Here is a 23,839-nt window from a genome sequence, read left to right as displayed (position 1 = left end):
TCTCTGTACACGTACATTACACACACACACACATATTAGTATATATATACCTACATAATGTGTGTGTGTAGAGAGAGAAAGGTGGGTAACTGAGATTACACGCTTTTTCGGAGTAATTTCTCAGAATATTGTATTGGAACGGAACTTGCAGAACAGCTCAGCTTTGTATAAAGAGAAATATTGGTTTTGATGGTGGAAATGCTGATATAATAGAAGTGGGCTTGTTTTCCTAGTAACTATCTTAGACCTTTCCACACGAGTATCATATTTTATATCATTCTATCTATCTATATATATATATATAACCGCATACAGTCTAGTGGGAATTTAAAACCTCCATCCCTTAACTCGCTGTGAATACGTCGACATAATTATTTTCCATCAATTTCCTATTGATTTCTTTTACTTTTCTAGTCCTATTCTTTTATTCATTGTTAGCTGCATTTTTTTAAGTTCAACTCCAGTCGGGATTGACATAGCTTAGAAACCAACTCGGCTTTAGAAATAGTATTAAATCTTGTTTTTGGTTTCAAAACACATCCGCTTCCCACAAATTTGTATTCTTATGCCGAAGTCAGAAAGTGTGTGTGTGTATATAGAAATCGACAGTTTGGCTGAAACGAATCTTATCCTTCGTAAATGGAGTTCAAATCCAATAGTTTATTTTAATCCCACCCACTTTTTAAAATCGATATAAAAAAAATAAACTACCAATATATTGAATAAGTTCAGTCAACCCTCCCCTTCCTCCAGAGAATATCTACTACTGTGTTCGCTTCGTAAAAGATAAATTTATAATAAATGCGTATACGTATGTAATGTACACGCAGTTAAGAGTTTGTTTACAAATAGCTAAGTATGGCGAGACAGGATCAACTGTTTGTGTAGGTCTCACTTCTTCCATGGCTCATGGCCGTCTAATGTGTCTCCTTTATATTTTATTTAACAACTACTTCCAGCAGTTTCCGTCGATGCACTGCAAATCGCTCGAGTTTTTTTGAATAAACGACCAGACAATAAGTTTAGCTGATTGATAGGAATTTTCTGGAAGCACTCAATCAAGACGAGTGTGATAAAACAGGATTAGACGGGTTCTATTGTTGCAGTTGTAACCAAGTTTATGTGTAAACTAATATATATGGATGGATTAATGTTTGGAAAATTTCAAGACTGAAGCTGGGAAGGAGACATATGGCTTTTGTTTATTTTTTTAGGTTAAAAAACCCATTTAAAATGTACACATTACAATGTGTAGGCTGTTCATATGTAAACCGGATTACATGTCCTAAACTAGCTTAGGGAGTTGAAAATAAAAGGAGTACACAATGTCGCGACACTCTTCCCTATGTTTTGGGAAATTTCTAGAAACCAAATTCGCATGTAATCGTTCACTTAAGTAACCCTATACATCTTATAAATACGTCTTAATTTTTATACTGTTTTTAATGTTATACTCTGTTAAGTCATTTCGTCCGATGGTCTGTAAAAACAAATATTTAAAAAAAAACCATCTTTAATATTTCAAACTATTTAGGATGTTTATTTCATTCTGCGAATATTTCCCTAATGATGGAAACACGTTGGAATAACAAATCCAAAACTGAACGCCAGATGAATTTCTCAAACCTGTTTAAAAAGGGAAAATGCTGTAGTTCTAAGTAGAAAATCGAACCCAACCGTTATCCCTTAAACTATTTTGATAAACTTTAATTTTTTTTTCTCTTTTTTATTGCTGAGACGCTCTGATTGTGTATAAGGTTTCGATAGTTTTTCTTCCCTTAGTGGTTTGTATCGACTAATTTACTTCGTTTCAGTTATTATTGGCGTTTCTTTTTTTTTTATGGAGAGTGAGGACAACGTGGGGTTTGAACACTGAAATTTTTTCTGTTGATCGGACGCTCTGTTCTTTTTCTTTTTTAGTTTTGTCCGGAATTTTTTTCTCTCTCTCTATTAAACGCTATTGTTCGTTATCAAATTAAAAGAAACGGTTCTCTTTTGCCACACTGAATTGTTCACTGATCTTGGTTCCCAAGGTCTGTAAAATACCTTATTATAAACATATATACCTTACTACAAAAAGAGGTGAGGGACATTACGAAAAATTAGTTTCATCAGCTGCTTTCGATAAACTGTTTCAAATTATTCATAGTTAGTTGAATGCATACACAAGTTTGTCTTGTTTACTTTTTACGTCTCTGGGACTAGAATGGATGTTTGCGAAATGGTGATAATATTTAGGGACAGACGGGAGATAAGGATTAATGAACGTTTAAAAAGCAATTTAAAGACATTTCTCATTTCCTATTCTTTGCAAAGAATTTTTGTTGGCAGTGTTTCGTCCAGCTTTCGACAGTCATGAAATAGTTCCTCAAGGATAAGTATATGAGGGTGAAAGATGTGAAAAGATATGAATTCTTTAAGTTTTTCAATATTGTGTTTTCCTTTGCATGAAACAACACAGGAATATTATGACAAAACATATTCCCTTTATCCTTTCGTAGAGGTGTTGGATTTCGTTTTCCAAAACGTCCTGATGCTCTCTTTCAAATAACTGGCATTTATGTGGGTGGGTTTGATTAAGAGGTGTGTTGTTAGTTTTAAAAAGCAACAAAAGTTATTATAGTGGCAGTGGAAGACTTCAGAATTTCACACCTTTCCAACCCACCCTCCATTTAAATCTGAAATCTGTTTCAAGAAAGTAGCTGAGATTATTTTTACAGCATTAACTCGTACATTCTTTTGTGCATTAAATGCAATATTGTCTTTATTTATAAGTGTGTGTATTTAAGCTTACTGAATCTGTAGTTCCTCGTCAACTATGGAAGAACTGATTATATTTGCTACTCTGTATCAAAGCTGTGTCTTGCAGCAGGGATAGTTGTCATGCAGAGGTAGACCAAGAAAGGAATAAATGAATTTAAATAAAACACTTAAATATGACAGACTAATGGAGGTATGCAGTGACATGTATAAACATGTTGAAACAATGAGTTTATTCGCTGTTCCCTTATAAAATGGGAAACTTTTATGAATTTAATTTATTAGTATTTATGAGTATTTAGTAATTAAATGCTCATAGAAATAAGTTTCTTGTATTTTACCCAAATTGTTCAAGCCCTTCATTTACCCATCTATTGAATAAAGGGTGTTAAAGTAAGGGCAGGTAATTCATGTGATTGAGATTCTGTTAGTATCTTATTTCTTGAGTGTAATATTCAAGTCATTAATTTAATGAATGTATATTTATTTCCCATGGTAAGGATGGATAGTTTCAGTTCACTTGGGAATTGTTGGCAAAATTTTGTTATTGTTTTACAGTAAAGTGATATTGCTAATTCTTGTGAACTGGGAATATACATATGTATAATCAGCATGGTAAAATAGTGTACTTTACCTAGAGACATGACACCGGTTAATGTTTTGAACTCATAATCAGTAGTTCATCACTATCTGACCACTTAATCTGTTCTAAATATTTTTATATGGTAACAAGTTTTAACAGTTTAATGCACTGTATCTCTTGAAGCTTGTTAACTTCAGTATTGTACATATTAACTATATGGTCTGATATTGGCTGGTTTTATTGCAACACTACATTTTAGTGAAGTGTTACACAAGCTATTTTTTGGTAAAAGTTCAACACCAAATTTACATATCCACACTAAATACATTTTGTTGGCTGTTTTTGGTTAGTAATAGTTAATCCAGAAATTACTGAAGGGATTTTGTTGATAGATATTTAGAAAGATTTTACATCCTTCTGCTTTATGAAATTTAAGAATTTTTAATACAATAGTTTCTTTATTAGTATTACATGGTAGTGATATATTCTGATTACAATACTTTGGTAAGTAAAAGTTCATTGTTTCTGATCTTGTTACATAATCACACAAAAAACTGGGTTAAAATTAACAAGATTAAAATATATATGGAAACAACTTGTATTTTATTGCCTAAATATTTTAAATAAAAATTATGGTAAAACAAAATTCTGTCTTTTGTGTGGAATAAAAAATCATAAGCATTTATCAAGTCATATCGGAATGAATTAAAAACTGGAGTGGCTGCGATCAACTGAAACCCTTTTTTAATATACATGAATACATGCAGCATACAATTTTCCTTGTATAGAGAGATACCTTTTGTAGTAAACAGCACTTTGAATTTCTGCCATCCCATTCTTATCCTAGCTATTTACTTGAATTAAGTTACTCAGTTATGACCCCTGGCTGGAGCCCATGCACTGTACAAACAAGATAGACAAACCAAAAAGATTTCCAATAATATTAATATAGTACGCTATTTTACTGATTTTAGTGAAAGAGCTGTTTTATGTGTGTGTGGTTGTCATCATCACCGTTTAACATCTGCTTTCCATGCTGGCATCTGCACCAGGCTCCAATCTGTCAGATCAGATTGGAGCCTGGTGCAGCCATCTGGTTTGCCAGTCCTCAGTCAAATCGTCTAACCCAAGCCAGCATGGAAAGCAGACATTAAACGGTGATGATGAGTCACACACACATAAAATAGCTGCTCTTTTTTCTAAAATCAGTAAAATAGTGTACTATGTTAATATTATTGAAAATCTTTCTGGTTTATCTATCTTGTTTGTACAGTGCATGGGCTCCAGCCAGGGGTCATAACTGAGTAACTTAATTTAAGTAAATAGCTAGGATAAGAATGGGATGGCAGAAATTCAAAGTGCTGTTTACTTCTGTTGGCTACAAAAGGTATCTCTCTACAAGTGAAAGGAAGATTGTATGATGCATGTATACAAACAGCAATTCTACATGGTAGTGAGTTGTGGGCCCTGAATGCAGAGAACCTGCAAAGGTTAGAGAGGAATAACTATGCTCTGCTGGATGTATAATGTATGTGTTCAACAGTGCTAATGTATTGAGAGAAAAGTTAGGCATAAGTGGAAGTAGATGCTTGTGTGCAAGAAAGTGGTGGTTTGGGCATGTGATGCAGATTGATGCCAACAGCTCTATAAAGAAGTGCTGATCTCTCCAAGTAGATGGAAGACATGGGACTACTCCCCTTGGGATGCTAAACCTTTCAAGCAAGAAGACGAAGGACCAAGATGTCTGGTACCTTGCTGTACTCCACAGCAGAAGTGCTAAGGCCAGTTACCTCTGGTGGAGAAGATTGGCTTGCAAGAGTCATGTGTCAGTGCCATATAAAAAGCACTCATGCCAAAGTCACATAAAAGCATCCAGCTGTAAAAACCATGCCAAATCAAACTGGAGCTTGGAGTAGCTCTCCAGCATGGATAACAGATGTTAAATGATCATGACTCACTCAGCATGTAGCTTCTGTAAACCAACTTGTACATTAGGTGTTTGGCTAATTAAAAAAAAATGGTTTTGTGTTCCCATTACAGCCCATTTGATGGCAAATAAAACAGGCATAGATGGTAACACTTGTGAGTGTATATATGTATATGCGTGCACACGCACACAATTTTCATCCCTTACTAGGATATTAGTAACTTTAGGGTAAGAGCTAGATGAACCCAGAGACAAGTCCTGGAGGAGGAGATGGAAATTGAAAGAGCTGTCAACCAGCAGTGGGTTCATCATCATCATTTAACGTCCATTTTCCATGCTATCATGGGTTGGACGGTTTGACCAGGGTCTGGTAAGCCATGGAGGCTGCACCAGGCCCTAGTCTGATTTGGCAGTGTTTCTACAGCTGGATGCCCTTCATAGATACTAATTGATGCATAAGGCAAGGAATAGGAAATTATAACGTAGACAATTGGATGTTCCTGTGGAACAGCATATTAGGGGTAACAGACTAGATCTGTAACTAGTGCAAGGACCCAACAAAACAAAAAATCAAAAAGGTATGACCAGGATGGAATAGCTCCAAAGTAGAGCCATAAAGGCTGAGATCTGGGAGTGGAAAGAGCGGATGGAAAAAAGCAAAGATCAAGTAACAAGAAGCTAGATATCAGGTATACCTAGCATGGAGAAGTGCTGAAAGTAAAAATTTTGCCAGTGTTCTAAAACATGATGGTCAGAAGCATGAATTGTTCCAGATTGCAAGACAATATACAAAAGAATCAAAACATTGTTGATGTGTATACCTAACGACAACAGCACACTTGCTCTTATTGGCACTGAAAAGACTGAGTTATGGAAGAGCTGTTAATAAGGAATTGCTGAATTGGGAGGATGCATAGAAGAAAGAGGGTTATATGAAGGTGAATCTAAGAGGGCCAGTCAATTAAGTTGACAGCAGTTATTGTTAATTATGTTTAATGATATGAAGATAGGAAATGTATCTGGTTCATCAAGAATAGCAGACATTTCAAATTTCTGGCAGAATAGAATACAAGCTAATCACTCACATAGGTAAATTATCATACCTTAGGGCTGGTGTAGCAGCAGCATCAACTGCTACAAGGACAAAAGGGCTGCTCTAGAAAGAGGAACTAGAGGTATCAAACTGCAGTTGATTAGGAAAAGAATTAACCTAAATGAGATGCAGTTTGGCTTTGTGCCAGGAAGTACTACTACTGATGCACTCTTAGTGAGACAACCACAGAAATACTTGTTCAAGAGTAAACTCATATAGCTGGCATTTGTTGACTAGTGGGGCCTTTAGTAGGATATCTAGCTCTGATCTAGGAGTGTGTTCATTATAATCTTGTAAGCTAAAGCAGGAATTTAAGACCAGATGTATGTGGGAGCATCTAAATGTTGATCTAGTCCTTATTGCAGAATCTATTGTAGAATTAGAAATAAAAACCAAGAAACAAGAGATTAAAGTAAACTTAGTAATCACTACAGTATTACTGAGGAGGTGGAAGAAGAGAGTAAAACCTACTACTCTAAGGGAAATTGTCATGCTCACTATGCAGACAAGAAGGTAGAAATTCCATATGCACCCATTGTTGCACAGAAGGAACACTTCACGGGACAGGTGGTAAGAGGCAATCAGCTGAAGCTTACAGAAAATAGATTCTTTCAAATGCTTAGAAGGAATGGGTGTTTTGAAGGTATAATAAGACTGAGTTAATAGAACTGTCTCTGCAACATGGGGCTTCTCTCTCACTGGAGATAGATATGAGGGTTATGTACAGTATAATATTGCATTGTTGCTGCAAGACTTGATGCAGAAGATTGGAAAGAAATGAAGCAAGCATTCTTTGCTGTATGTATGATGCTACTATGCATGAAAGACAGGGTACATATGAGCTGAGAGAAAAATTGTCAGAGGAATTAATTGTAATCTGCAAGGGAGAAGAGTATTATGGCGTGGATATGTGACGTAAATTGAGGATGACTGCTGTGAACAGAAAGGAACTTGAGGAAGATGTGGGACAAAGTAGTGAATGCTGATTTCACAGAAATGATAAAGAACCATGTCAACCAGCAAAATCCAGTGCAGGAGAAGGCCCATTAATAAGCATTAAAAAATGGCAGAGTGGGGACATAATTGTGTGTGCACACATTAATTTCACATCTGCTGACTCCCCCACTTTTTGATACCCTCTCTTTTCATTCTCTTGTAGCAAGTGATAGTATTGAACCTAGCCATATTTCAATCCCCCACCATCATCACCCTATTTATAAGGGCTGCTTGTACTTGATATCATCTACTATTACCCTTTCTCTCTTAGGCCACTCATCATTCACTTCCACCCCCGTCCATTTCCATTGTTATCCATCACTCACTCTGTTCTCTCATCTTAATTACTTAATCTAATTTCCCATTATATTCAAGTTCACTTCATCCACTTATTCTATAGTCATTGTTCTCTTCAGTTTGCTTTCCCTCTCTATCAAACAAATACTTCATAGAGTAATGAGAAGTTGTTCATATAAGGGGAAACTAAAGCAACATTACTAATGCTGGTGCCACAATGAATTGTTCCCAGTACACTGTAAAGTAGTTGTTGATAGGAAGGGCATCCAATTAGAGATTGAAACATGCAACATTGTCCTCCAACCTATCTGGGAAGGCAATAACTTTGAATAAGAACAAAATCCATGCCAGTATGGAACATAGATGTAAAAGTGATGGGAGTTGACTTTCAATATTAATAGATGCATGGCTCAGTGGTTAGTGTCATGCTTACGATTGTGAGGTTGTGAGTTTGATGCCTGGACTGGGCTGCATGTTCATGAGCAAGACACTTTTTCACAATGCCCTGTTTTACTCGGCTTTAGAAATAAGTTGCGACATCACTGATGCCAAGCTGTATTGGCCTTTGCCTTTCCCTTGGATAACATTGGTGGCATGTAGAGGGGAGGCTGGTATGCATGGGCAACTGCTGGTCTTCCATAAAAACAACCCTAGGCTGTACGTTTGCCGGTGAGGTGACTTTCCGCTCAGACTTGTACCCCAGAAGGGAACCTCTTAGGTGCACCCATGGTCGTTCATGTTAGATGACTATGTAATCCCAAATCAGTGGGGATAAAGCAGGCCATTTGGCATGCAGATATCGGCCAAATGACCAGGCACCTCTACAGATCTTTTTCCAAGTATACCAGCCTTCCATATTACTGAGAATGATACTGCACACATTGGCGCACAATGACGAATTGTTGTGTGACAACATGGAATTAGTGAAAGGAGGCATCTGTTCCCATTTGGTTTATGCAAGGGTGTAATACCTCTTTGGAGAACAAATAGGTAATGGCTATGATAAGCTTATTTTTTCTCTTTTTCAAAAGATTAAGCAAGTTTGCTGCTGGTTGAAGTTATTTGCTAGATATAAAAAAAAAATACTGAATATTGTTTTTACTATTTTAAGGGTAGATGTTTTTAAAATGCTAATTTGAGTTCAACAGTTTTACATTTTCTTGCACAATTAAATCTACAACCTCTCATTATACTGATAACTCAGTCTGAGAATGTTTTATTGGTTACCTATTTTAAGACAACAATGTTAATATAGTTTTCAAAGTTAGTTTCTTAAATTTTTGTAGACATATGACCTGAAGTTCCTTAATGGCTATTTGTAGGACAGTTGGTATTTTTGAGGCACTAATTGCTATACTCCTTTTCTTTAAAATAAAATTTGTTTTACCTTTTATTTAGTAAAATAGCTTTTTAAAGCATCCTTTTCATGTTTTTCATTTTGTGGACTGTGGTTACACCTTCAGAGTTTATATCATTTTAATACTCACTTTTCCAAAGTTGCCTGGTTCAGGTGAAATTCAATGTAGATTTTTTGTCATTGAATGTTCTTCTTGTTGCCAACCCTCACTTGTTTCCAAGTAAGATATTTCCTCTAGTTCGTGCATGCAAACAGATGACACCACTGGCATAAAGGTGCCATTTGTTTGCTTTTAGCACATCATGAGAAGGTGACACTCTTGTAGGCACACATTTTGGGCTTCTTTCGGTGTTCCTCTATAAAATCCATGCACAAGGTTTTTGTTGGCATCACTGTAGTAAGATATTTGCTGTACAGTGGGTTTAACCCCCAAATCATATGATGGCAAAGTCATGCCTGCTTACATTATATTTAAGCTTATAGATTAGAACTAAAAATTCACTTTTTTTTTTCTTTGCTGGGCTTTAATCTTAGAGTAAAAGGGTGTTGCAATTCTTTTCATCTGTACTAAATATAAATCAATGACTTAGTCATTGATTCATATTTAGTAAATTAAAACCTCATTTTTATGTTGTACTAGATTTCTTCGTGCTTTGTTTCTGTACTCTACTAACATTTTAGTCAGGTTTTTACCTCCAATTCTTGGGTGAGGTGAGATCCTATTACTTTAAACCTAATTAGATCAACCCTGTTTACTTTCATTTTTCTGATTGTGTAAAAAGCCACCGTTGACAATTTTCTTCATATGTTTATAAAATGCTCTTAATTGTTCACTTTTCTGCCTTGACATGTTATTCTTGCTTTATGAACCTAGTTGTGTGGGCATAATTCTTCCGAAAGCCTGTTTTTATAGATGGTGTTTGTAAATTTTTTTTTTTTTTTCTGAATGCACAAATATGAGGACTGATACATGGATTGGCAACTGTTACAGCAACTGATCCTTGACAACTTTGTTCCAATTCTAAACACATGTGGTTTAGTGGTTAGGGTTTTCAGCTTATATTCATATGGTCATATGTTTGATTCTTGGCAAAAATGAATTGTTCCTATAATTCAAAGGGTATGCATTTCTGTGGGTTGCTCAGCCACTTGCACAATAATTTTGGAGCTGCTGGGGTCCTCGTCCTTGTCGTTGTAACCAGAATGCCTTTTTATTTATCGTTCTCAACTCTGTTTTTAATTGGTACGTTTAATTTGTTAGATAAACACCATGAACCTTTCTTTGGGTGTCTTGTTGAGTTTACTCTCTTGCAAGCATTTGGGTCTAGTCTCTGGTTTGAAGATAATCTCATCCCTAACAAAACTTAAGAAAAAATAGTATGGAATTATTTTGGTATTGTGGAATTCTCATTCATCATCATTTAATGTCTGTTCACACTGACATGGGTTGGACAGTTTGACTGGGCTGGCATGTTGGAAGGCTGCACCTGACTCCAGTCTGATTTGGTATGGTTTTCTACAGCTGGATGCCCTTTCTAATGCCAACCACTCCAAGAGTGTAATAGGTGCTTTTATGTGCCACCGACATGGATGTCATTTGCGTGACATTGGGTTGCATTTACGTTCCACTGGCACTGGTGTCAATTTGCATGGCACCGGTATTTGCCACGCTTGCAATTTTGCTTGGCTTGATGGGTCTTCTCAAGCATGACATAATACCAAAAGTCTTGGTCATTACCTCTGTGAGGTCTAGTAATATTTTTTTTACATATCCTTCTGAATGACTTAACTGGTAATCATTATTTTCATATACACAAATATACACACACACCATAGGCATGCAGTCTATGGAAGCAAGGAAGCAATGCTTCTCTTAAAAATTATAGAAACAAAATCGAAACTATTGTTTTTTATGCTCAGAACAGATTAGTGGGGATTAAAACAGTTTCAAAGTTGGTGCTTGTTGGACATAAAGTCTAGGTTGTGTGTAGATGGTGCTCGGAACAAAATTTGTAAGGAATCAAAAGTTTTCTCTATTGGAGGAGTAGGAGCTGGAGTAAGTCATTGATGAATAGAACAAAAGATGCGATAGGCAAAACTAAAACCCGGGAACACACTAGAGTTGATGGTGTGAATCAGAATGCATCACCAGCAATTAGTGAACTGACAAGAAGCCTCCAATTGAAGAGATGAGTCCAATTGAAGAGATTTGGTTCTAGACACAGTTGAAAGCTTTGCTCATTTTGAGTGTAATGTGGATTTAAGAGTTTTCACTAAATATCTTGAGACAAGGTCAGTGATAAGGCTTAGATCTGTTGTTTGGTACAACTGGAGATATTTTTGCACATGGTTAGCCTTGATCAACTAATCCTATGGTATGTGATTTGTTATCTACACAGCAGGGGCCTATCCATAGAACCATCTTCCATGTCTCTTCCCAGTTGAGGACCAAACTGCCTTATCTGACATACAATTATAAATTGTATATCAGTCTGGGAATGTTGTATTGTCAACTGTCATATTTCTGCATGTTCAGTCAGTGTCCAGTCAGAACATAACTGTTGTTTCAAGATGTTGTCATGATCTAGGAGTCTTGTGTATATGTTTTAATGTTTTGGGGGAGGATTTTTATACAGCGACACATTATTGACATTGAAGCTTCCTACAGCAATAAAATATACTCCTTGTATTTCCAGGTGGTCTTTTGTTATTTTGTTGTGTAGATGGTCAGTGATGTGCAGTGTGATATTTGTACTTTTGTGCTTTGTGTACAGGATGGAGGGATACAAGTGGAACTGGCATAGTTTGCGATCTGTCTAATGCAGTGTACAATTTTTAATTTGTTGGTCAAATGTGGTATGCATGATTGCTCCAATTATGCTTTGCATCTTTTTACCAAGTCTTCATGTGTATGTTGTGAAAACAGGTTTCAAGGGATTTTATATGAAACTGAAGTCCTTGTCATTCTGCAAACACTATGACATAATGCATCAGACTATAGAATGTCATAATTGTGTAAAACTAGGTTTCATGGAGAAAGTTTTATAGATAGCTAATGAGTGGGTGATAGGGTGGATCATTATATTCTGATCAGGAAGTAATGCATTGTAGAAGTGTTGCTTTTGTACATTATATAGGTGGCAATTTAAAAAGTAGTATGCTTGTCAGCATTTTGAGTTTATAAAGGTAATGGTGAGTGGATTCCAGGAATGGAGTCAAGTTTTACTGAGAATTTGACAGTAAATGTTAGTGGATTAGTTTTAGGTACACTTTGTGTATATGTACATGATGGTGGTCCTGTATATCTACAGGAACTGTTCCAACCTATCTGTATGAGTTGATCCTGGTTGGAAGACTTTTCGTGATAGACCTACTGGAGCCAAACAAGTCTCTAGAAGCTGCTAATGCTTTTTTTTCCTTTTTTTCTTCATTTCATTTTAATGAAACCCAAGTTAATTATGCTAATTATCCCTGTAGTTATTCCACCTGGTCTTACTTGGTTTACTGTTGTTTTACTTAATCTTTGAACTGCTGAATGCACTTCTGGTTTTATAACAAACTGGTACTACTTCTATACTCTCTCTCTCTGGTTTATAGATTTAGTTTTATTTTCTATCAAAATTGAACAATAAGTATCATTAGATCCAAGTTTCCAAAGGATCAATTACTGATACACTGCATTTCTAGCTGTGTGAGTAGTGTTTGACTTTGTGCTGAACAAAATTGCAAGGGACCTCACTAAATGTTCTCATCTTCTGATGTTTACATCCCTGCCAGAAGCTATATAAGTAGTCACATGCATGTACACACACATACACACCATATTCATATATAATATGCACATGGATTTTTAAACTTGGAAATTAGGCATAAGGCATTTTTTTAGAGGGCGGCTAGTGGTGGGGTAATATTTTGTCACACAGTTTTTCATCTGATTTTCTATATAAAAAAGATAGATAAAAAATTTTAAAAACTCGTCTGGGTTTCAGAATTAGCACTTGCTTTCAACATTTTTTTTCTGAAGAGAGTAAAAATTAGTTCAGTGTTTTCAAATAGAATTGTGATTTTGTTTTTTCTTTAAATCTTTTTTTGACCCTGTGTGTTCTATCCCTGTTTAATATTAATATGGTAACCTTTTAACTTATTTATGTTGAAATATACCTTTGTTTTAATTAATTTTGAAAATGAAAAGTTTAGTAAAATAGCTTTGACATTATTAAGCTGGTGTTTGGAACATAAATTAAGGTGAAAATTTGATAGGTTTTAAATTACATCATTTTAAAATAAGACATTTTTATCAGAATCGGGGCAACTTCAGGTAGGTTGGTATTCAAGAGTTAAACTACTGATTCAGTTTTAAATGCTACTGGTGGAGCTACCCAATCTCCAAGTACTGTATTGCGACACATGGATGGAATTTAAAATAGAACTAGTTGCTATTTTTAACAATACTTGCTACAGCATTGACATCCAGTGATTTGGTTCCTGTATTCTTGCATCACATTCACTGGATCAGCTGGTTGTGATTTAAGAACAATGTGCCAGTGGCACGTAAAAAGCACCATCCGTTCACGGCCGTTGCCAGCCTTGCCTGGCCCCCTGTGCCGGTGTCATGTAAAAAGCACCATCCGATCGTGGCCGTTTGCCAGCCTCGTCTGGCACGTAAAAAGCACCCACTACACTCATGGAGTGGTTGGCATTAAGAAGGGCATCCAGCCGTAGAAACATTGCCAGATCAGACTGGGCCTGGTGCAGCCTTCTGGCTTCCCAGACCCTAGTTGAACCGTCCAACCCATGCTAGCATGGAAAGCGGACGCTAAACAATGATGATGATGATGATGGCTGTTTTTAACGTGTCTACATATGATATTTAAAATGGATGTTTGGGAAAAATTAAGCTGCCCATTGGCAAGTACACAGTGCAACCTGGAGTTGGGTTGTTTAAAGGGGACTTCTTTTAACATGAAACTGTCTTCAGAAGGTAGGCATATACATTAGTTGTTGCTATTCATGCAATTTCATGTATAAGGGGTTCAATATTTGGAAACAATTTCCAATCCTAGTTAATTTTGTATCTAGTTTGTTGTTCAACTGTCACAAAATACTCTAGTTTTACTTGCATTGGTAAAGTTCTAAGATCACTTGATTTTTTGTTTACTATAGTTTTTTTTTTTTTTAGTGTATTTTGAACAGTTAATTAGCTAATTCCTTTTTTCTGTACATAACACTATGAAATAACTCAGATAATTCATGTACTTCATAATAAATATCTTTTTGTTGTTTCTTTGCCATTTAAAGTTGCACGATGATAGGCTTCTGCACAATTTCTAGCTATCGAATTCCGATGCCGTAATAGAAGACGCAAATGTTCAAAATACTGTGTACTTGAACCTGGAACAATGTGATTTCAAAGTATTTTTCAGCTCTACGGCTATGCCACCATCTGTTTTAATTCTAATCATTTAAAAACGTTTTGGTTTTATTAGTTTCAAGTATATCATAATTAAGCAGTGTCACCTATCACATTTGCTATTTTATACAAAACATCTCTGTTTTTTGTTTTGTATATTTGCATTTAAAAGGTGGTTTTTATTTGAAGATTGTGCTGTTCTTTGTGCCTGTCCAATACTTCTATGGTGTCTTTCTGCAGTCATACTTTTTCAAAGGGTACACATTTCGTATTGCTGGTTTAGTTTCAAATCAACAAATTTCTTATTTTATTCTTTTACTTATTTCAGTCATTTTACTGTGGCCGTGCTGGAGCACTGCATGACTTATTCTTTGAGCCTGGTATTTATTCTATTAGTCTCTTTTGCTGAACCACTAAGTTATTAGGACGTAAACACACCAACATCAGTTGTCAGGTGGTGAGGTGTAAACACACACACACATACATACATAAGGCTCCTTTCAGTTTCCATCTATCAAATCCACTCAAGACTTTGGTTTGGCCCAAGACTATAGTAGACACTTGCCCAAGGTGCTATGCAGTGGGACTGAACCCAGAATCATGTGGTTGGGAAGCAAGCTTCTTACTACACAGCCACTCCTGTATGTGTGATTTTAGGCAGCAGATTGGCAGAGATGTTAGAACATTGAAATGTTTCAATATTTGTTTCAGCTTGCTGAACCCTGATTTTAACTTCCTCTCAAGGTCAACTTTGCCTTTCATCCTTTCAGGGTTTATAAAGTATCTTACTTTTGGATTGGCAGAATTGTTAGTTCTTTGGACAGTGCTTTGCAGTATCTGTTCCAGCTCTGTGCTTTCTGAGTTCAACTTGCAGCTATCTGCCACTTAGCAATTGTAAAATCAAAAAAGCTGTTTTCCTTGTTTATTGGAAGGTCAGCTGCTATGTGATGATTTCAATAACTGCCACTATGATGCTGTACCATTGTTAGTTATGTCTTCAAATTTAGCAACAGAAACCTAATCTCTCTCTCTCTCTCTCTCTTTTTAAATCATTATTATTATGGTCTGAAAATGTTACATTGTGGTATTAGACTGTTAAAACTTTCTCATTAAAAAAAAAACTGGAGTTAATGTTATAAGTGGAATAATATGTAGATTCATATTGTTTTCTCAATAACAGCCAAGAAGTTTAAAGAACTGTATAAAAAAAATTCCCCAGTGGTAGTAGTATTTTGTTAAGTACACCCCAGTCAGTTTCTGCACATCTACTTCTTTCAGTATTCACCAATCCCAATGGTAGTATATCATCTTAGCCAGCTGGCAAGGTGAATATTTTCATTTTCTTTCATATGTTGGACTCTATATTTAATGATGACTAACCATCAACCTCTTTTTACTATGTTATTCACCATAATATTCAATTAAAATCCTAAAATAACTGTATCTCAAGGAAACTGCCTAAGTTATATACATAGCAGTGTCCTGGAACTTAGACGTCAGCTTGGCATTTTTTCTCTACTTTCAAAACTATTTTAAACCAACTACCAGTATTACAAACATACAAATTCTCTTGTTTATATGAAAAAAAGAAAAATTAAGCAAACACTTGCACTGACGCAAATATAAAAAAAAAAGGCAATGTTATTTACTTTCTTCATTTTGTGACCATGAATTGTTGATTTGATAGTAACCATACTAAAAGCCAGTCATAGTTTGGTGAATTTTGTTTGCATATTGGAATATCATCTATCAGCTGTTATTCTTGATCTTTGTAACCTCTGTTTTACATATTCTTTATGCTTTTCCATTTATCTTTTTAATATATTTTATTTTTATTCCTCTTCACGCAAAACTTTTTATCAAGGTGCATGTTTAATCTCTGATAATTGTTTTTTCCTACACAGATTTCTGGTATATTTGTAGTAAATATCTCTTGGTTAATTTTACATTCTGATTGATATTCTAGTTCTACAATTATACTAATCTCTTTTTGAATTGCTTCACTCCTCATTTTAAATTTGTAAATAATGCTGTGTTACAGTCAAAATAAAATTAGTGGGGAGTTTGGAACCTGGTTTCAATTCCTAGTTGTTGTTTTTTTTCACTTATCTTACCCATGTTTCAGTCACCCCTCCCCTTCCACTAAGTTGTACAGTTGGATACCATTATTAACTTAATTAAGGCAGACTTGAGTGAACAATATACTTTTGTCTCAGAGAACACACTGGCTAATTGACAGATTCACTCTCCAGCATTTTCCATACACTGTTTCACATACACTTTTTCCTTTCTGTCCTTTGGCTGCTAATAGCCATTGTGTTTGTTTTTTTCTTTCTTTCTCTGAACTGATAAGGAGTACAGCTCTTCTTCAGGCCCAGTACACTTCTCACCAGCCTTGTCTCATTTCACCATAACTTATACTAATATCTTTTAATTATTATTTTACACATTTGTGAACAATCTCCAAACAGAATACAATGGTTGACTCCCAGAACTGTAGTTTGTTGAATTTCTTTACTCATTCGTTTTAGAATGGCTTGAAAAATACAATGACTGCTACAAAATTTGTGGGCACTATTTCAGAATCATGTTAACAATATATGCATATGGTAATATTGGTTTATGTAGATCACCACATGAGCTTTATTTCTGATATTAAGGTGCTTGGATGTTTAACTACTAACGTCATTGTTATCATCATAACTGCTTGCCTTGTTCAAATCAGAATTACCTCAACTTACAGTTTGTAAATGTAAGTTATCCTTGTTTAGTCCCAGATCAGCTCTATGGTTGAAGGCAATCTAGTTAGGAGCCTTTGTATCTATCTAGGGCTGGTTCCCAAAATTAAGAGATAATGGGGTTAGATCCCCTAACGACACTGTCAAAACTGTATCTTGGACTGTATTTTATACACACACACATAATAGGATGTGATGTAGGGATTTGGTTGCTATAGATGGCATTTGAACTACACAAAGGCTTCTTTGTTGGTTTAATAGTTATTGGCTGCTGGATGTCCTTTTTATTAATGAATGATTACTATTGAGAATTGTTCCATGGCTATTGAATTATTACCTTAGTTCATGATTTACTCATTAGATACCTCTACACTTCTGTATAACAAAATAACTGCATAACATCCATTAGTTGCCCTTCAGTTATTGATCAGATGTTCCAAAAATGTTTTCTTGGTGGTGACTGATATAAAAGCAGCATCAATATTTATTACAAATGCTAAAGCTAGGTGAAATTTATAGTGGTTTTCCTTATTGTTAAACCGCTTTGAACTGCTTGGCATTTCTGCTGCTAACTGACATAGTTTACATTTTATAAGCAACGGTCCAATTTATCTCCTGACAGTTGGAGACATGAAATTACAAGATTAACAGCCATTACACACTTAAAACTTTATCTGAAGAAAAAAAAGTTTCAAGTCTAAACTTGGACCTTGCCTTTATGAAGTCATATGTTGCTTATCTGAAGCATGAAGGATGTCTTCTGGAGTCAGTTATGTATGTTGCAAAGTTAATTTGATGACAGTTGCATAGTATTTATGTTATAGTGGTGCTATCTAATTTATCTTCTCTATTGGTACTCAGAATAAATACTATATGAGTGGCCCTCTAATGATATATTAAGTCCTGTGTTGCTACAGTAAGTTATTGGTAAACCATGCATTTGTTTCTCTTTTCATTCTAAATCTCTTCAATTATACTTTTAGAGAGATATTATATCTTTCCTCTTAATCTCTGGTACCATTCTGGTTTAAGAAATCTGATATTGTTTACAGAATCATTGATAGTGTTTCCAATTGACACAGTGTACATAATTTACAAATTAGCTTAAATTAAAATTGATTAAAAATACAGTTTGAAATTATTATTTACCAAAATTAGATCATCAGTCAAAATACCATGTATTTCTTATGGCTCTTTGTTCTGAATGAAAATCCCACTGAGGTCAGCTTTCCCTTTATCCCTTTGGAGTCTAAAAAATAAATACCAGTCGAATAGTCAAATGTGTCTAAATCGGAAACCATTTTGGTCTCCCTCTCCTTTCTTCTCATTGGTAATTCTTTGAAGTTTGTCTGAACAGCTTCTGAGAGTGACCTTCACTGTCCAGGTAAAATGAGTTCAGTCTGAGCTGAACAATCTTAATAATACCAATAATTAGCTGGTTGACACTTATACATATCAAGTCATTGACAATATTTGGCCTCTGGTTGCACTACTCTTTAGCTTGGACCATGTGAACATGGTTTTGTGCGATATCAAAATCTCTGCTTAGCTGTAGCCATGGGTTTTACATGCTTCATTTCATCCTAGTTTTTTCAGAGTAATTTCACATATTTGATTTTTAATATCCTTGTTTACACCTGTTGTAAACAAGGAAATATGTTTATTGGAGGCAAATGTATATCATTATATTGCATTAGCTTTTCTAACATTTTTTTTCTCTTTGTTGTCATTTACTTAAATATGTAATTTCATTAGTCAAATAATATAAATTCTAACAAATCTGTGTCCAATAAAAATACGCTATCACTCTTTTATTGAGTGTAGGTGGAATTATTTTGTTTTTTGAAAAACAAAAATATTTTGTGTTGCTATATAGGTGAGGTGTATATGTTTTAGCTGGCAGACTTGTTTCTTTTTATCCTTTCAATCTGTTTTTAGCTATAAAACTAGCTTTAACTGGAATGATTCAAGGCATTTAACAGCTTTTAGTTGTAGGTGTGAATCAGGCAGCTAGCACAACTCACACTGTTCTTACAAATGCCTCACTATTCTAATCTTCCTCCACAGATAAGGATTCTATTTCAGTATTTTGGTGTGGCAGCCAGTCACTTCAGGACTGCTTAAAGTATTTTCCTATATGGGATTCTTTTAAAAAGTGGGATGCTATTGTTTCGTTTAAAACTTAGGGATCATTCAGATAAGTGGTAAGTAGGTATTTGCAATTAATATTCTTCATTTCTTAACACTACCTCACCTGACTTGCCTTCTTCCAAATTATTCTCTTTTTCTTTTCTTTTCTCTCTCTCTCTGTCCTAGACTGGTTTGGCTCTTTATAGTGAGTGTTTATACTTCTGCTGGTGGGTAAACCTCACTGGAATGTTGGAGCTTCCCATTAATGGTTGGTTGTTGCCCTTATTAGTATGATTCTCACAGACTTCTAAATTAGTCATCTTTTTTTCTTTCTCTCTCCTAAACAGCTGTTATTTCCTGCTTGGGTGATGATTTTTTTCTTCTAGTAAAAAAACATTTTAATTTACATACTCTCCGTATTGAATGTTATCTGTTGCGTTAGAATAAGCTGATGCAGCATCTATTGATTTAGTTTTATTCTATTCTGCAGTTCCTTCTTTGGTTATGTTTATTAATCGAGCATTCATTTTCCCCAATCTGACATTTTTCTAATCTCTCAGTTTTAGTGTCATTATTTCATTTTTGTTTCTTTCTTCTCTGTGCCTAATATCGCATTGTTTACTTTTGTAAGTTCTGTTGGTTTACCATGTAAATATAATTGTGCCAGCAATTTCTGGCTTCAGAACTGCTTAATGTTGCAGAATTTTGAATTATTGCTATTTGTATAAGAAAAGGATCTGTTATTTGCAAAGAGCAGTGTTACCTCTTTATAAAGGAAATGTACCAGAGATAAACTTAAGTAAAACTTTTTTTATTAGTTTACTAGAGTGAAAATACTGTGTAACAAATTATAATAGAATTAATACAGAAAACTAAAAAAAAAAATTAAGTTATAAGCTTCATAATTAGTTTCCAATTTCCATATTTATATTAAAAATATAACAAAGCTATTTATTAGTTTCTATCTTTGAAGTGAAGAGGTTGTATTGACATTTTTGTTCATTACTCGGGTCAAATTTTATTTACTGTACTTTTTTTATTATTGGTAAACCAGTGTATACTTTTTCAAATGCAGTTTAAGTACTCCTTCAGATATTTTCTTATCACTGGTTTTCTAATATGAAAGTTTGTTGTGTAAATTGTTTTATCTAATTGGAATATCAACGAATGAATAAGCAGTTGGAATGTTGTTGGCTACTTTTTCCTCCATACAAAAACTTTCGGTTCTTTAACAGATGTGACATTGAAGATCATATAAAAGCATTGTTGCAATTTATTCCATAAAATACATGAATTCCCACAATATTTTATTTCTGTTCTATCAATTAGTATGGATATTGTTTCATCAATTTCAAGAAAACCTGTTTGCTGTTTTTTTTGGGGGGGAGGGGGGGTTCAATTTGAAGGCAGCTGTACTCATAGTCCTCATGATCCCTCTGGTAGATATTTTGAATAATTAGAATAACGTTGTTCACAACACAAACAAAAGAAAGCATTTATGCTGCACACAAGTTTCTTGTTCATGCTTTGCTATAATGCCTAAAAGATGCACAATTTCTCTAAATGACCAAGTCGTTTTATATACTAGCAACATCTGCAAAAGATCCATTGACTACAGGTTTTTCCTCTCTGCAACTGAGGGTTTTATTTTATTTCATGTTCTTCAAAAGTATCCAATCACTTTTACAAGTTGGTGAGGGCAATTATAAGATTTAAAAAAAATTAGATTTTTCATTGTATTATGGCTCTTGAAAAATTAGCATCAGCATCAAGTTATGTAATGCTATCTATAGTTGTCTGACCCCATTCTCATCCAGTGGTCGAACAACAGTAAAATATCAGATGGTAGTAACTCTCTCTGGAGCCGTACAATGAAAATAAGCAGTGTTCTCTATTTTTAACTGCAGCCAGAAGCAAGTTTTCCCCAACTTATTTTATTCTCTTCCCACAGACTTGCTTAAACATGTATCATTGTCACTAAGTCTGCTTTTCATTAGTCTAATACAAGCTGCAAGTGTTCTTTAATCTTCCACTTAGATGCACTACTAGACATGTCATTAGTTTTATTAAATCTTTAGCTTCTAATCTTTCTGATTTGCCCATAATTATAATCTTCACTATGTTTATCACCTACTTAATTATTTGTACATTATTCTCATTTCTTATTTGAAAAGTTTTCAAGAAATTTTTAATTTGGAAGTAATTCACAGTAAAGATAAAAATTTCTATTGCTCTAAGACCAAATTGAAGAGGAAATATTTCAATTTTTATAATAAATGCCCCATGTTCTTGCATGTCATAAGAGATAGCTAAAAGGGTTGGTTAAACAAGGGTATCTAACAGTGAAACCTGTTCAACTGCTGCCAACATGAAATATCAAATGCATGTGTGTATGTAAAGAGACATAGTCATAGACACCTAATTTCCTTTTTTATCACCATGGATAGATCTAAATTTCTTGCATGATTGAAAATCTAATTATTTATTATGTAGCTAAGCAGATTGGAGTTATTTTAATCTAAATCTCATCCAGTGCTGACTTTTGGACTCTTATTTCGTTAAGCAGGATTAATTAGAAACTAGAATTTAGAGACCGTTGGCTTCTGTTATTTTCTCATTTAAATTTCATTATGAACTTGTTTTACTTCTGGAATTATTGCTGCTTTAATAGAACCTATTTGATAAATGTATATTGGATAGGCTGAAAAATGAAGCAGCACACAACTTTTTCAGTGGGTAATCTTTTCAAAGGTGGGATATAAAAGGCGGCAAGCTGGCAGAAACATTAGCACACTGGGCGAAATGCTTAGCAGTAATACAATGAATATGGCTGTATAGTTAGATTTGCTTCTTGGCTATATAGTTTTGGGTTCAGCCCCAGTGTGTAGCACCTTAGCATCAAACTGACCAAAGCCTAGTGAGTGGCTCTGATAAACTGAAAGATACCTTGTTTTGACTTTGTGCATCAGTAGAAAATAAGCTACACCATCAAACAACTAGTATCATTTCCAATCTTACAGAAAAACGTGTCTGGTCATGGGAAAATATTACCTTTATTGCCCACTGGGGGCCAACAGAGAGGGGACAGTACAAAAACACGGGTCTATAAAAACGTATGAATTTTACATAAAATGAAGATTAAAAAATTTATGACTAACATAATGTGTATGTTAGACAAACAATAGAAAATAGCACAATGAAGTGGGGCAGGGGGTTGGCTCCGACCCCCCACAAGCACTGTTCCACCACTGAAACCTTTTAATTTTCCTTCATGGTTTACACTTGCATATGGTCATTCATACTCAACATTTGTACTACACCCTTCCGTCTTTAGTTATATATATATAACAGATGACAAACATCTCTTCTCCAGCTGTATTTTCCTTTTAAGATAGAAAATGAGGAAACTCACCAAGCCCCGGCTGGAGATGAAGATGCCTGTTGTTACTCCTTTCATTTGGGTCTTCCATACTGCCTCTTTCACCATAGCAATCACAACAAGGAAACAAACCCTTTCTTCCTTGTTAAAGGAAGACGGTGGAGCAATCTTTGATTCAGGTGACAGCTGTACTCTTCCCAGACGGGACAGCAGCTATTTGACGTTAGAAACAGGTATGGGTTGGCAATAGGAAGGGTATACCACCATAGAAGATAAGCTTCAAATTCTGTCTGACCCATGCAAGCATAGGAAAGTAGGTATTAAAATAATGATTGTTGGCATAAGTTTATTATTCAAGAGTTGTTGGATAATTGTATACCTTTTAGAAATAGACTTCTAATATTTTAAATACTGTCTTTAATAAAAATGACTGACTAGATTGCAATAACACACAAATTTGTATTGATAACTTACAAACAATAAAACACTGCTGCTTACACATCTTGTCAACTGACATTCTACCGTGATAATTGTTTTCATTTTTGTTTCGTTTTTTTTTATGACATTTCTATCATTGGATGTTTATTAAATTATAAAATATTACAAGGAAAACATTTCGTATTCTGTTGCATAGTTTAGGATTTCTTGTTAAACTTGATAGAATGTTTGACCTTTTCAGATAGGTATTTCAAGGAATTCTCTGAAGAATAAGAAATATAATGAGGCTCATCAAGCCACAACTTTGATTTCTTACAAACAACGGATGCTACTTTTATAGAATTTTTTTTTCCTATTTAATGCATATTTCCTTGAACTTCATGTAAAAACTAGTAAATGTTAAATTGTTTTGTCTTTTGTAGATTGACTGCTTGTTTGTTTTCAGCAGAGATCTCCTAAAATGACTGTTGATTATTACAAAGTACTTGGTGTAAACAACAATGCCACTGATGCGGAAATAAAAAAAGCGTAAGTATTTTTTTTGTTCTCAGGTTAACCTTAGTAATGAAAAAAAAAAAAGGTTTGATAGTTATGCATTTTCGGTAAAAAAAAAAATTCTATCATAAATGTAATCACTCAATTGTATTCTGTAAAGCTAACTTTACACATATACTGCAATTGCACATGGCTAAGTGATTAGGATGTTGGGCTCACAATCATGAGTTTGATTT

The 23,839-nt window shown here is 34.7% G+C and overlaps 1 protein-coding gene across 5 annotated transcripts in view; it reads left to right on the top strand.

The window, feature by feature from the left end:
* The window catches only part of LOC115216544 (dnaJ homolog subfamily B member 6), a 52,776-nt gene that overhangs the window by 1,391 nt on the left and 27,546 nt on the right, over positions 1 to 23,839 (top strand). For 4 of the 5 annotated variants that reach the window (XM_029786000.2, XM_029786002.2, XM_029785998.2 and 1 more), the window contains exon 2: positions 23,531 to 23,636. In XM_029786000.2, the coding sequence (XP_029641860.1) occupies positions 23,569 to 23,636 (68 nt within the window). In that variant the 5' untranslated portion in view covers positions 23,531 to 23,568. Of the gene's footprint in view, positions 1 to 12,121; positions 12,200 to 23,530; positions 23,637 to 23,839 lie in introns of those variants that run through there. The other variant, XM_036506737.1, reaches the window with a different exon arrangement.

This window comes from Octopus sinensis, linkage group LG10 (assembly GCF_006345805.1).
Source record: "Octopus sinensis linkage group LG10, ASM634580v1, whole genome shotgun sequence".
NCBI classification, from domain to species: Eukaryota; Metazoa; Mollusca; class Cephalopoda; order Octopoda; family Octopodidae; genus Octopus; species Octopus sinensis.
Note: the sequence above shows the minus strand (reverse complement) of the source record. Positions and strands in the feature narration are given on the sequence as shown.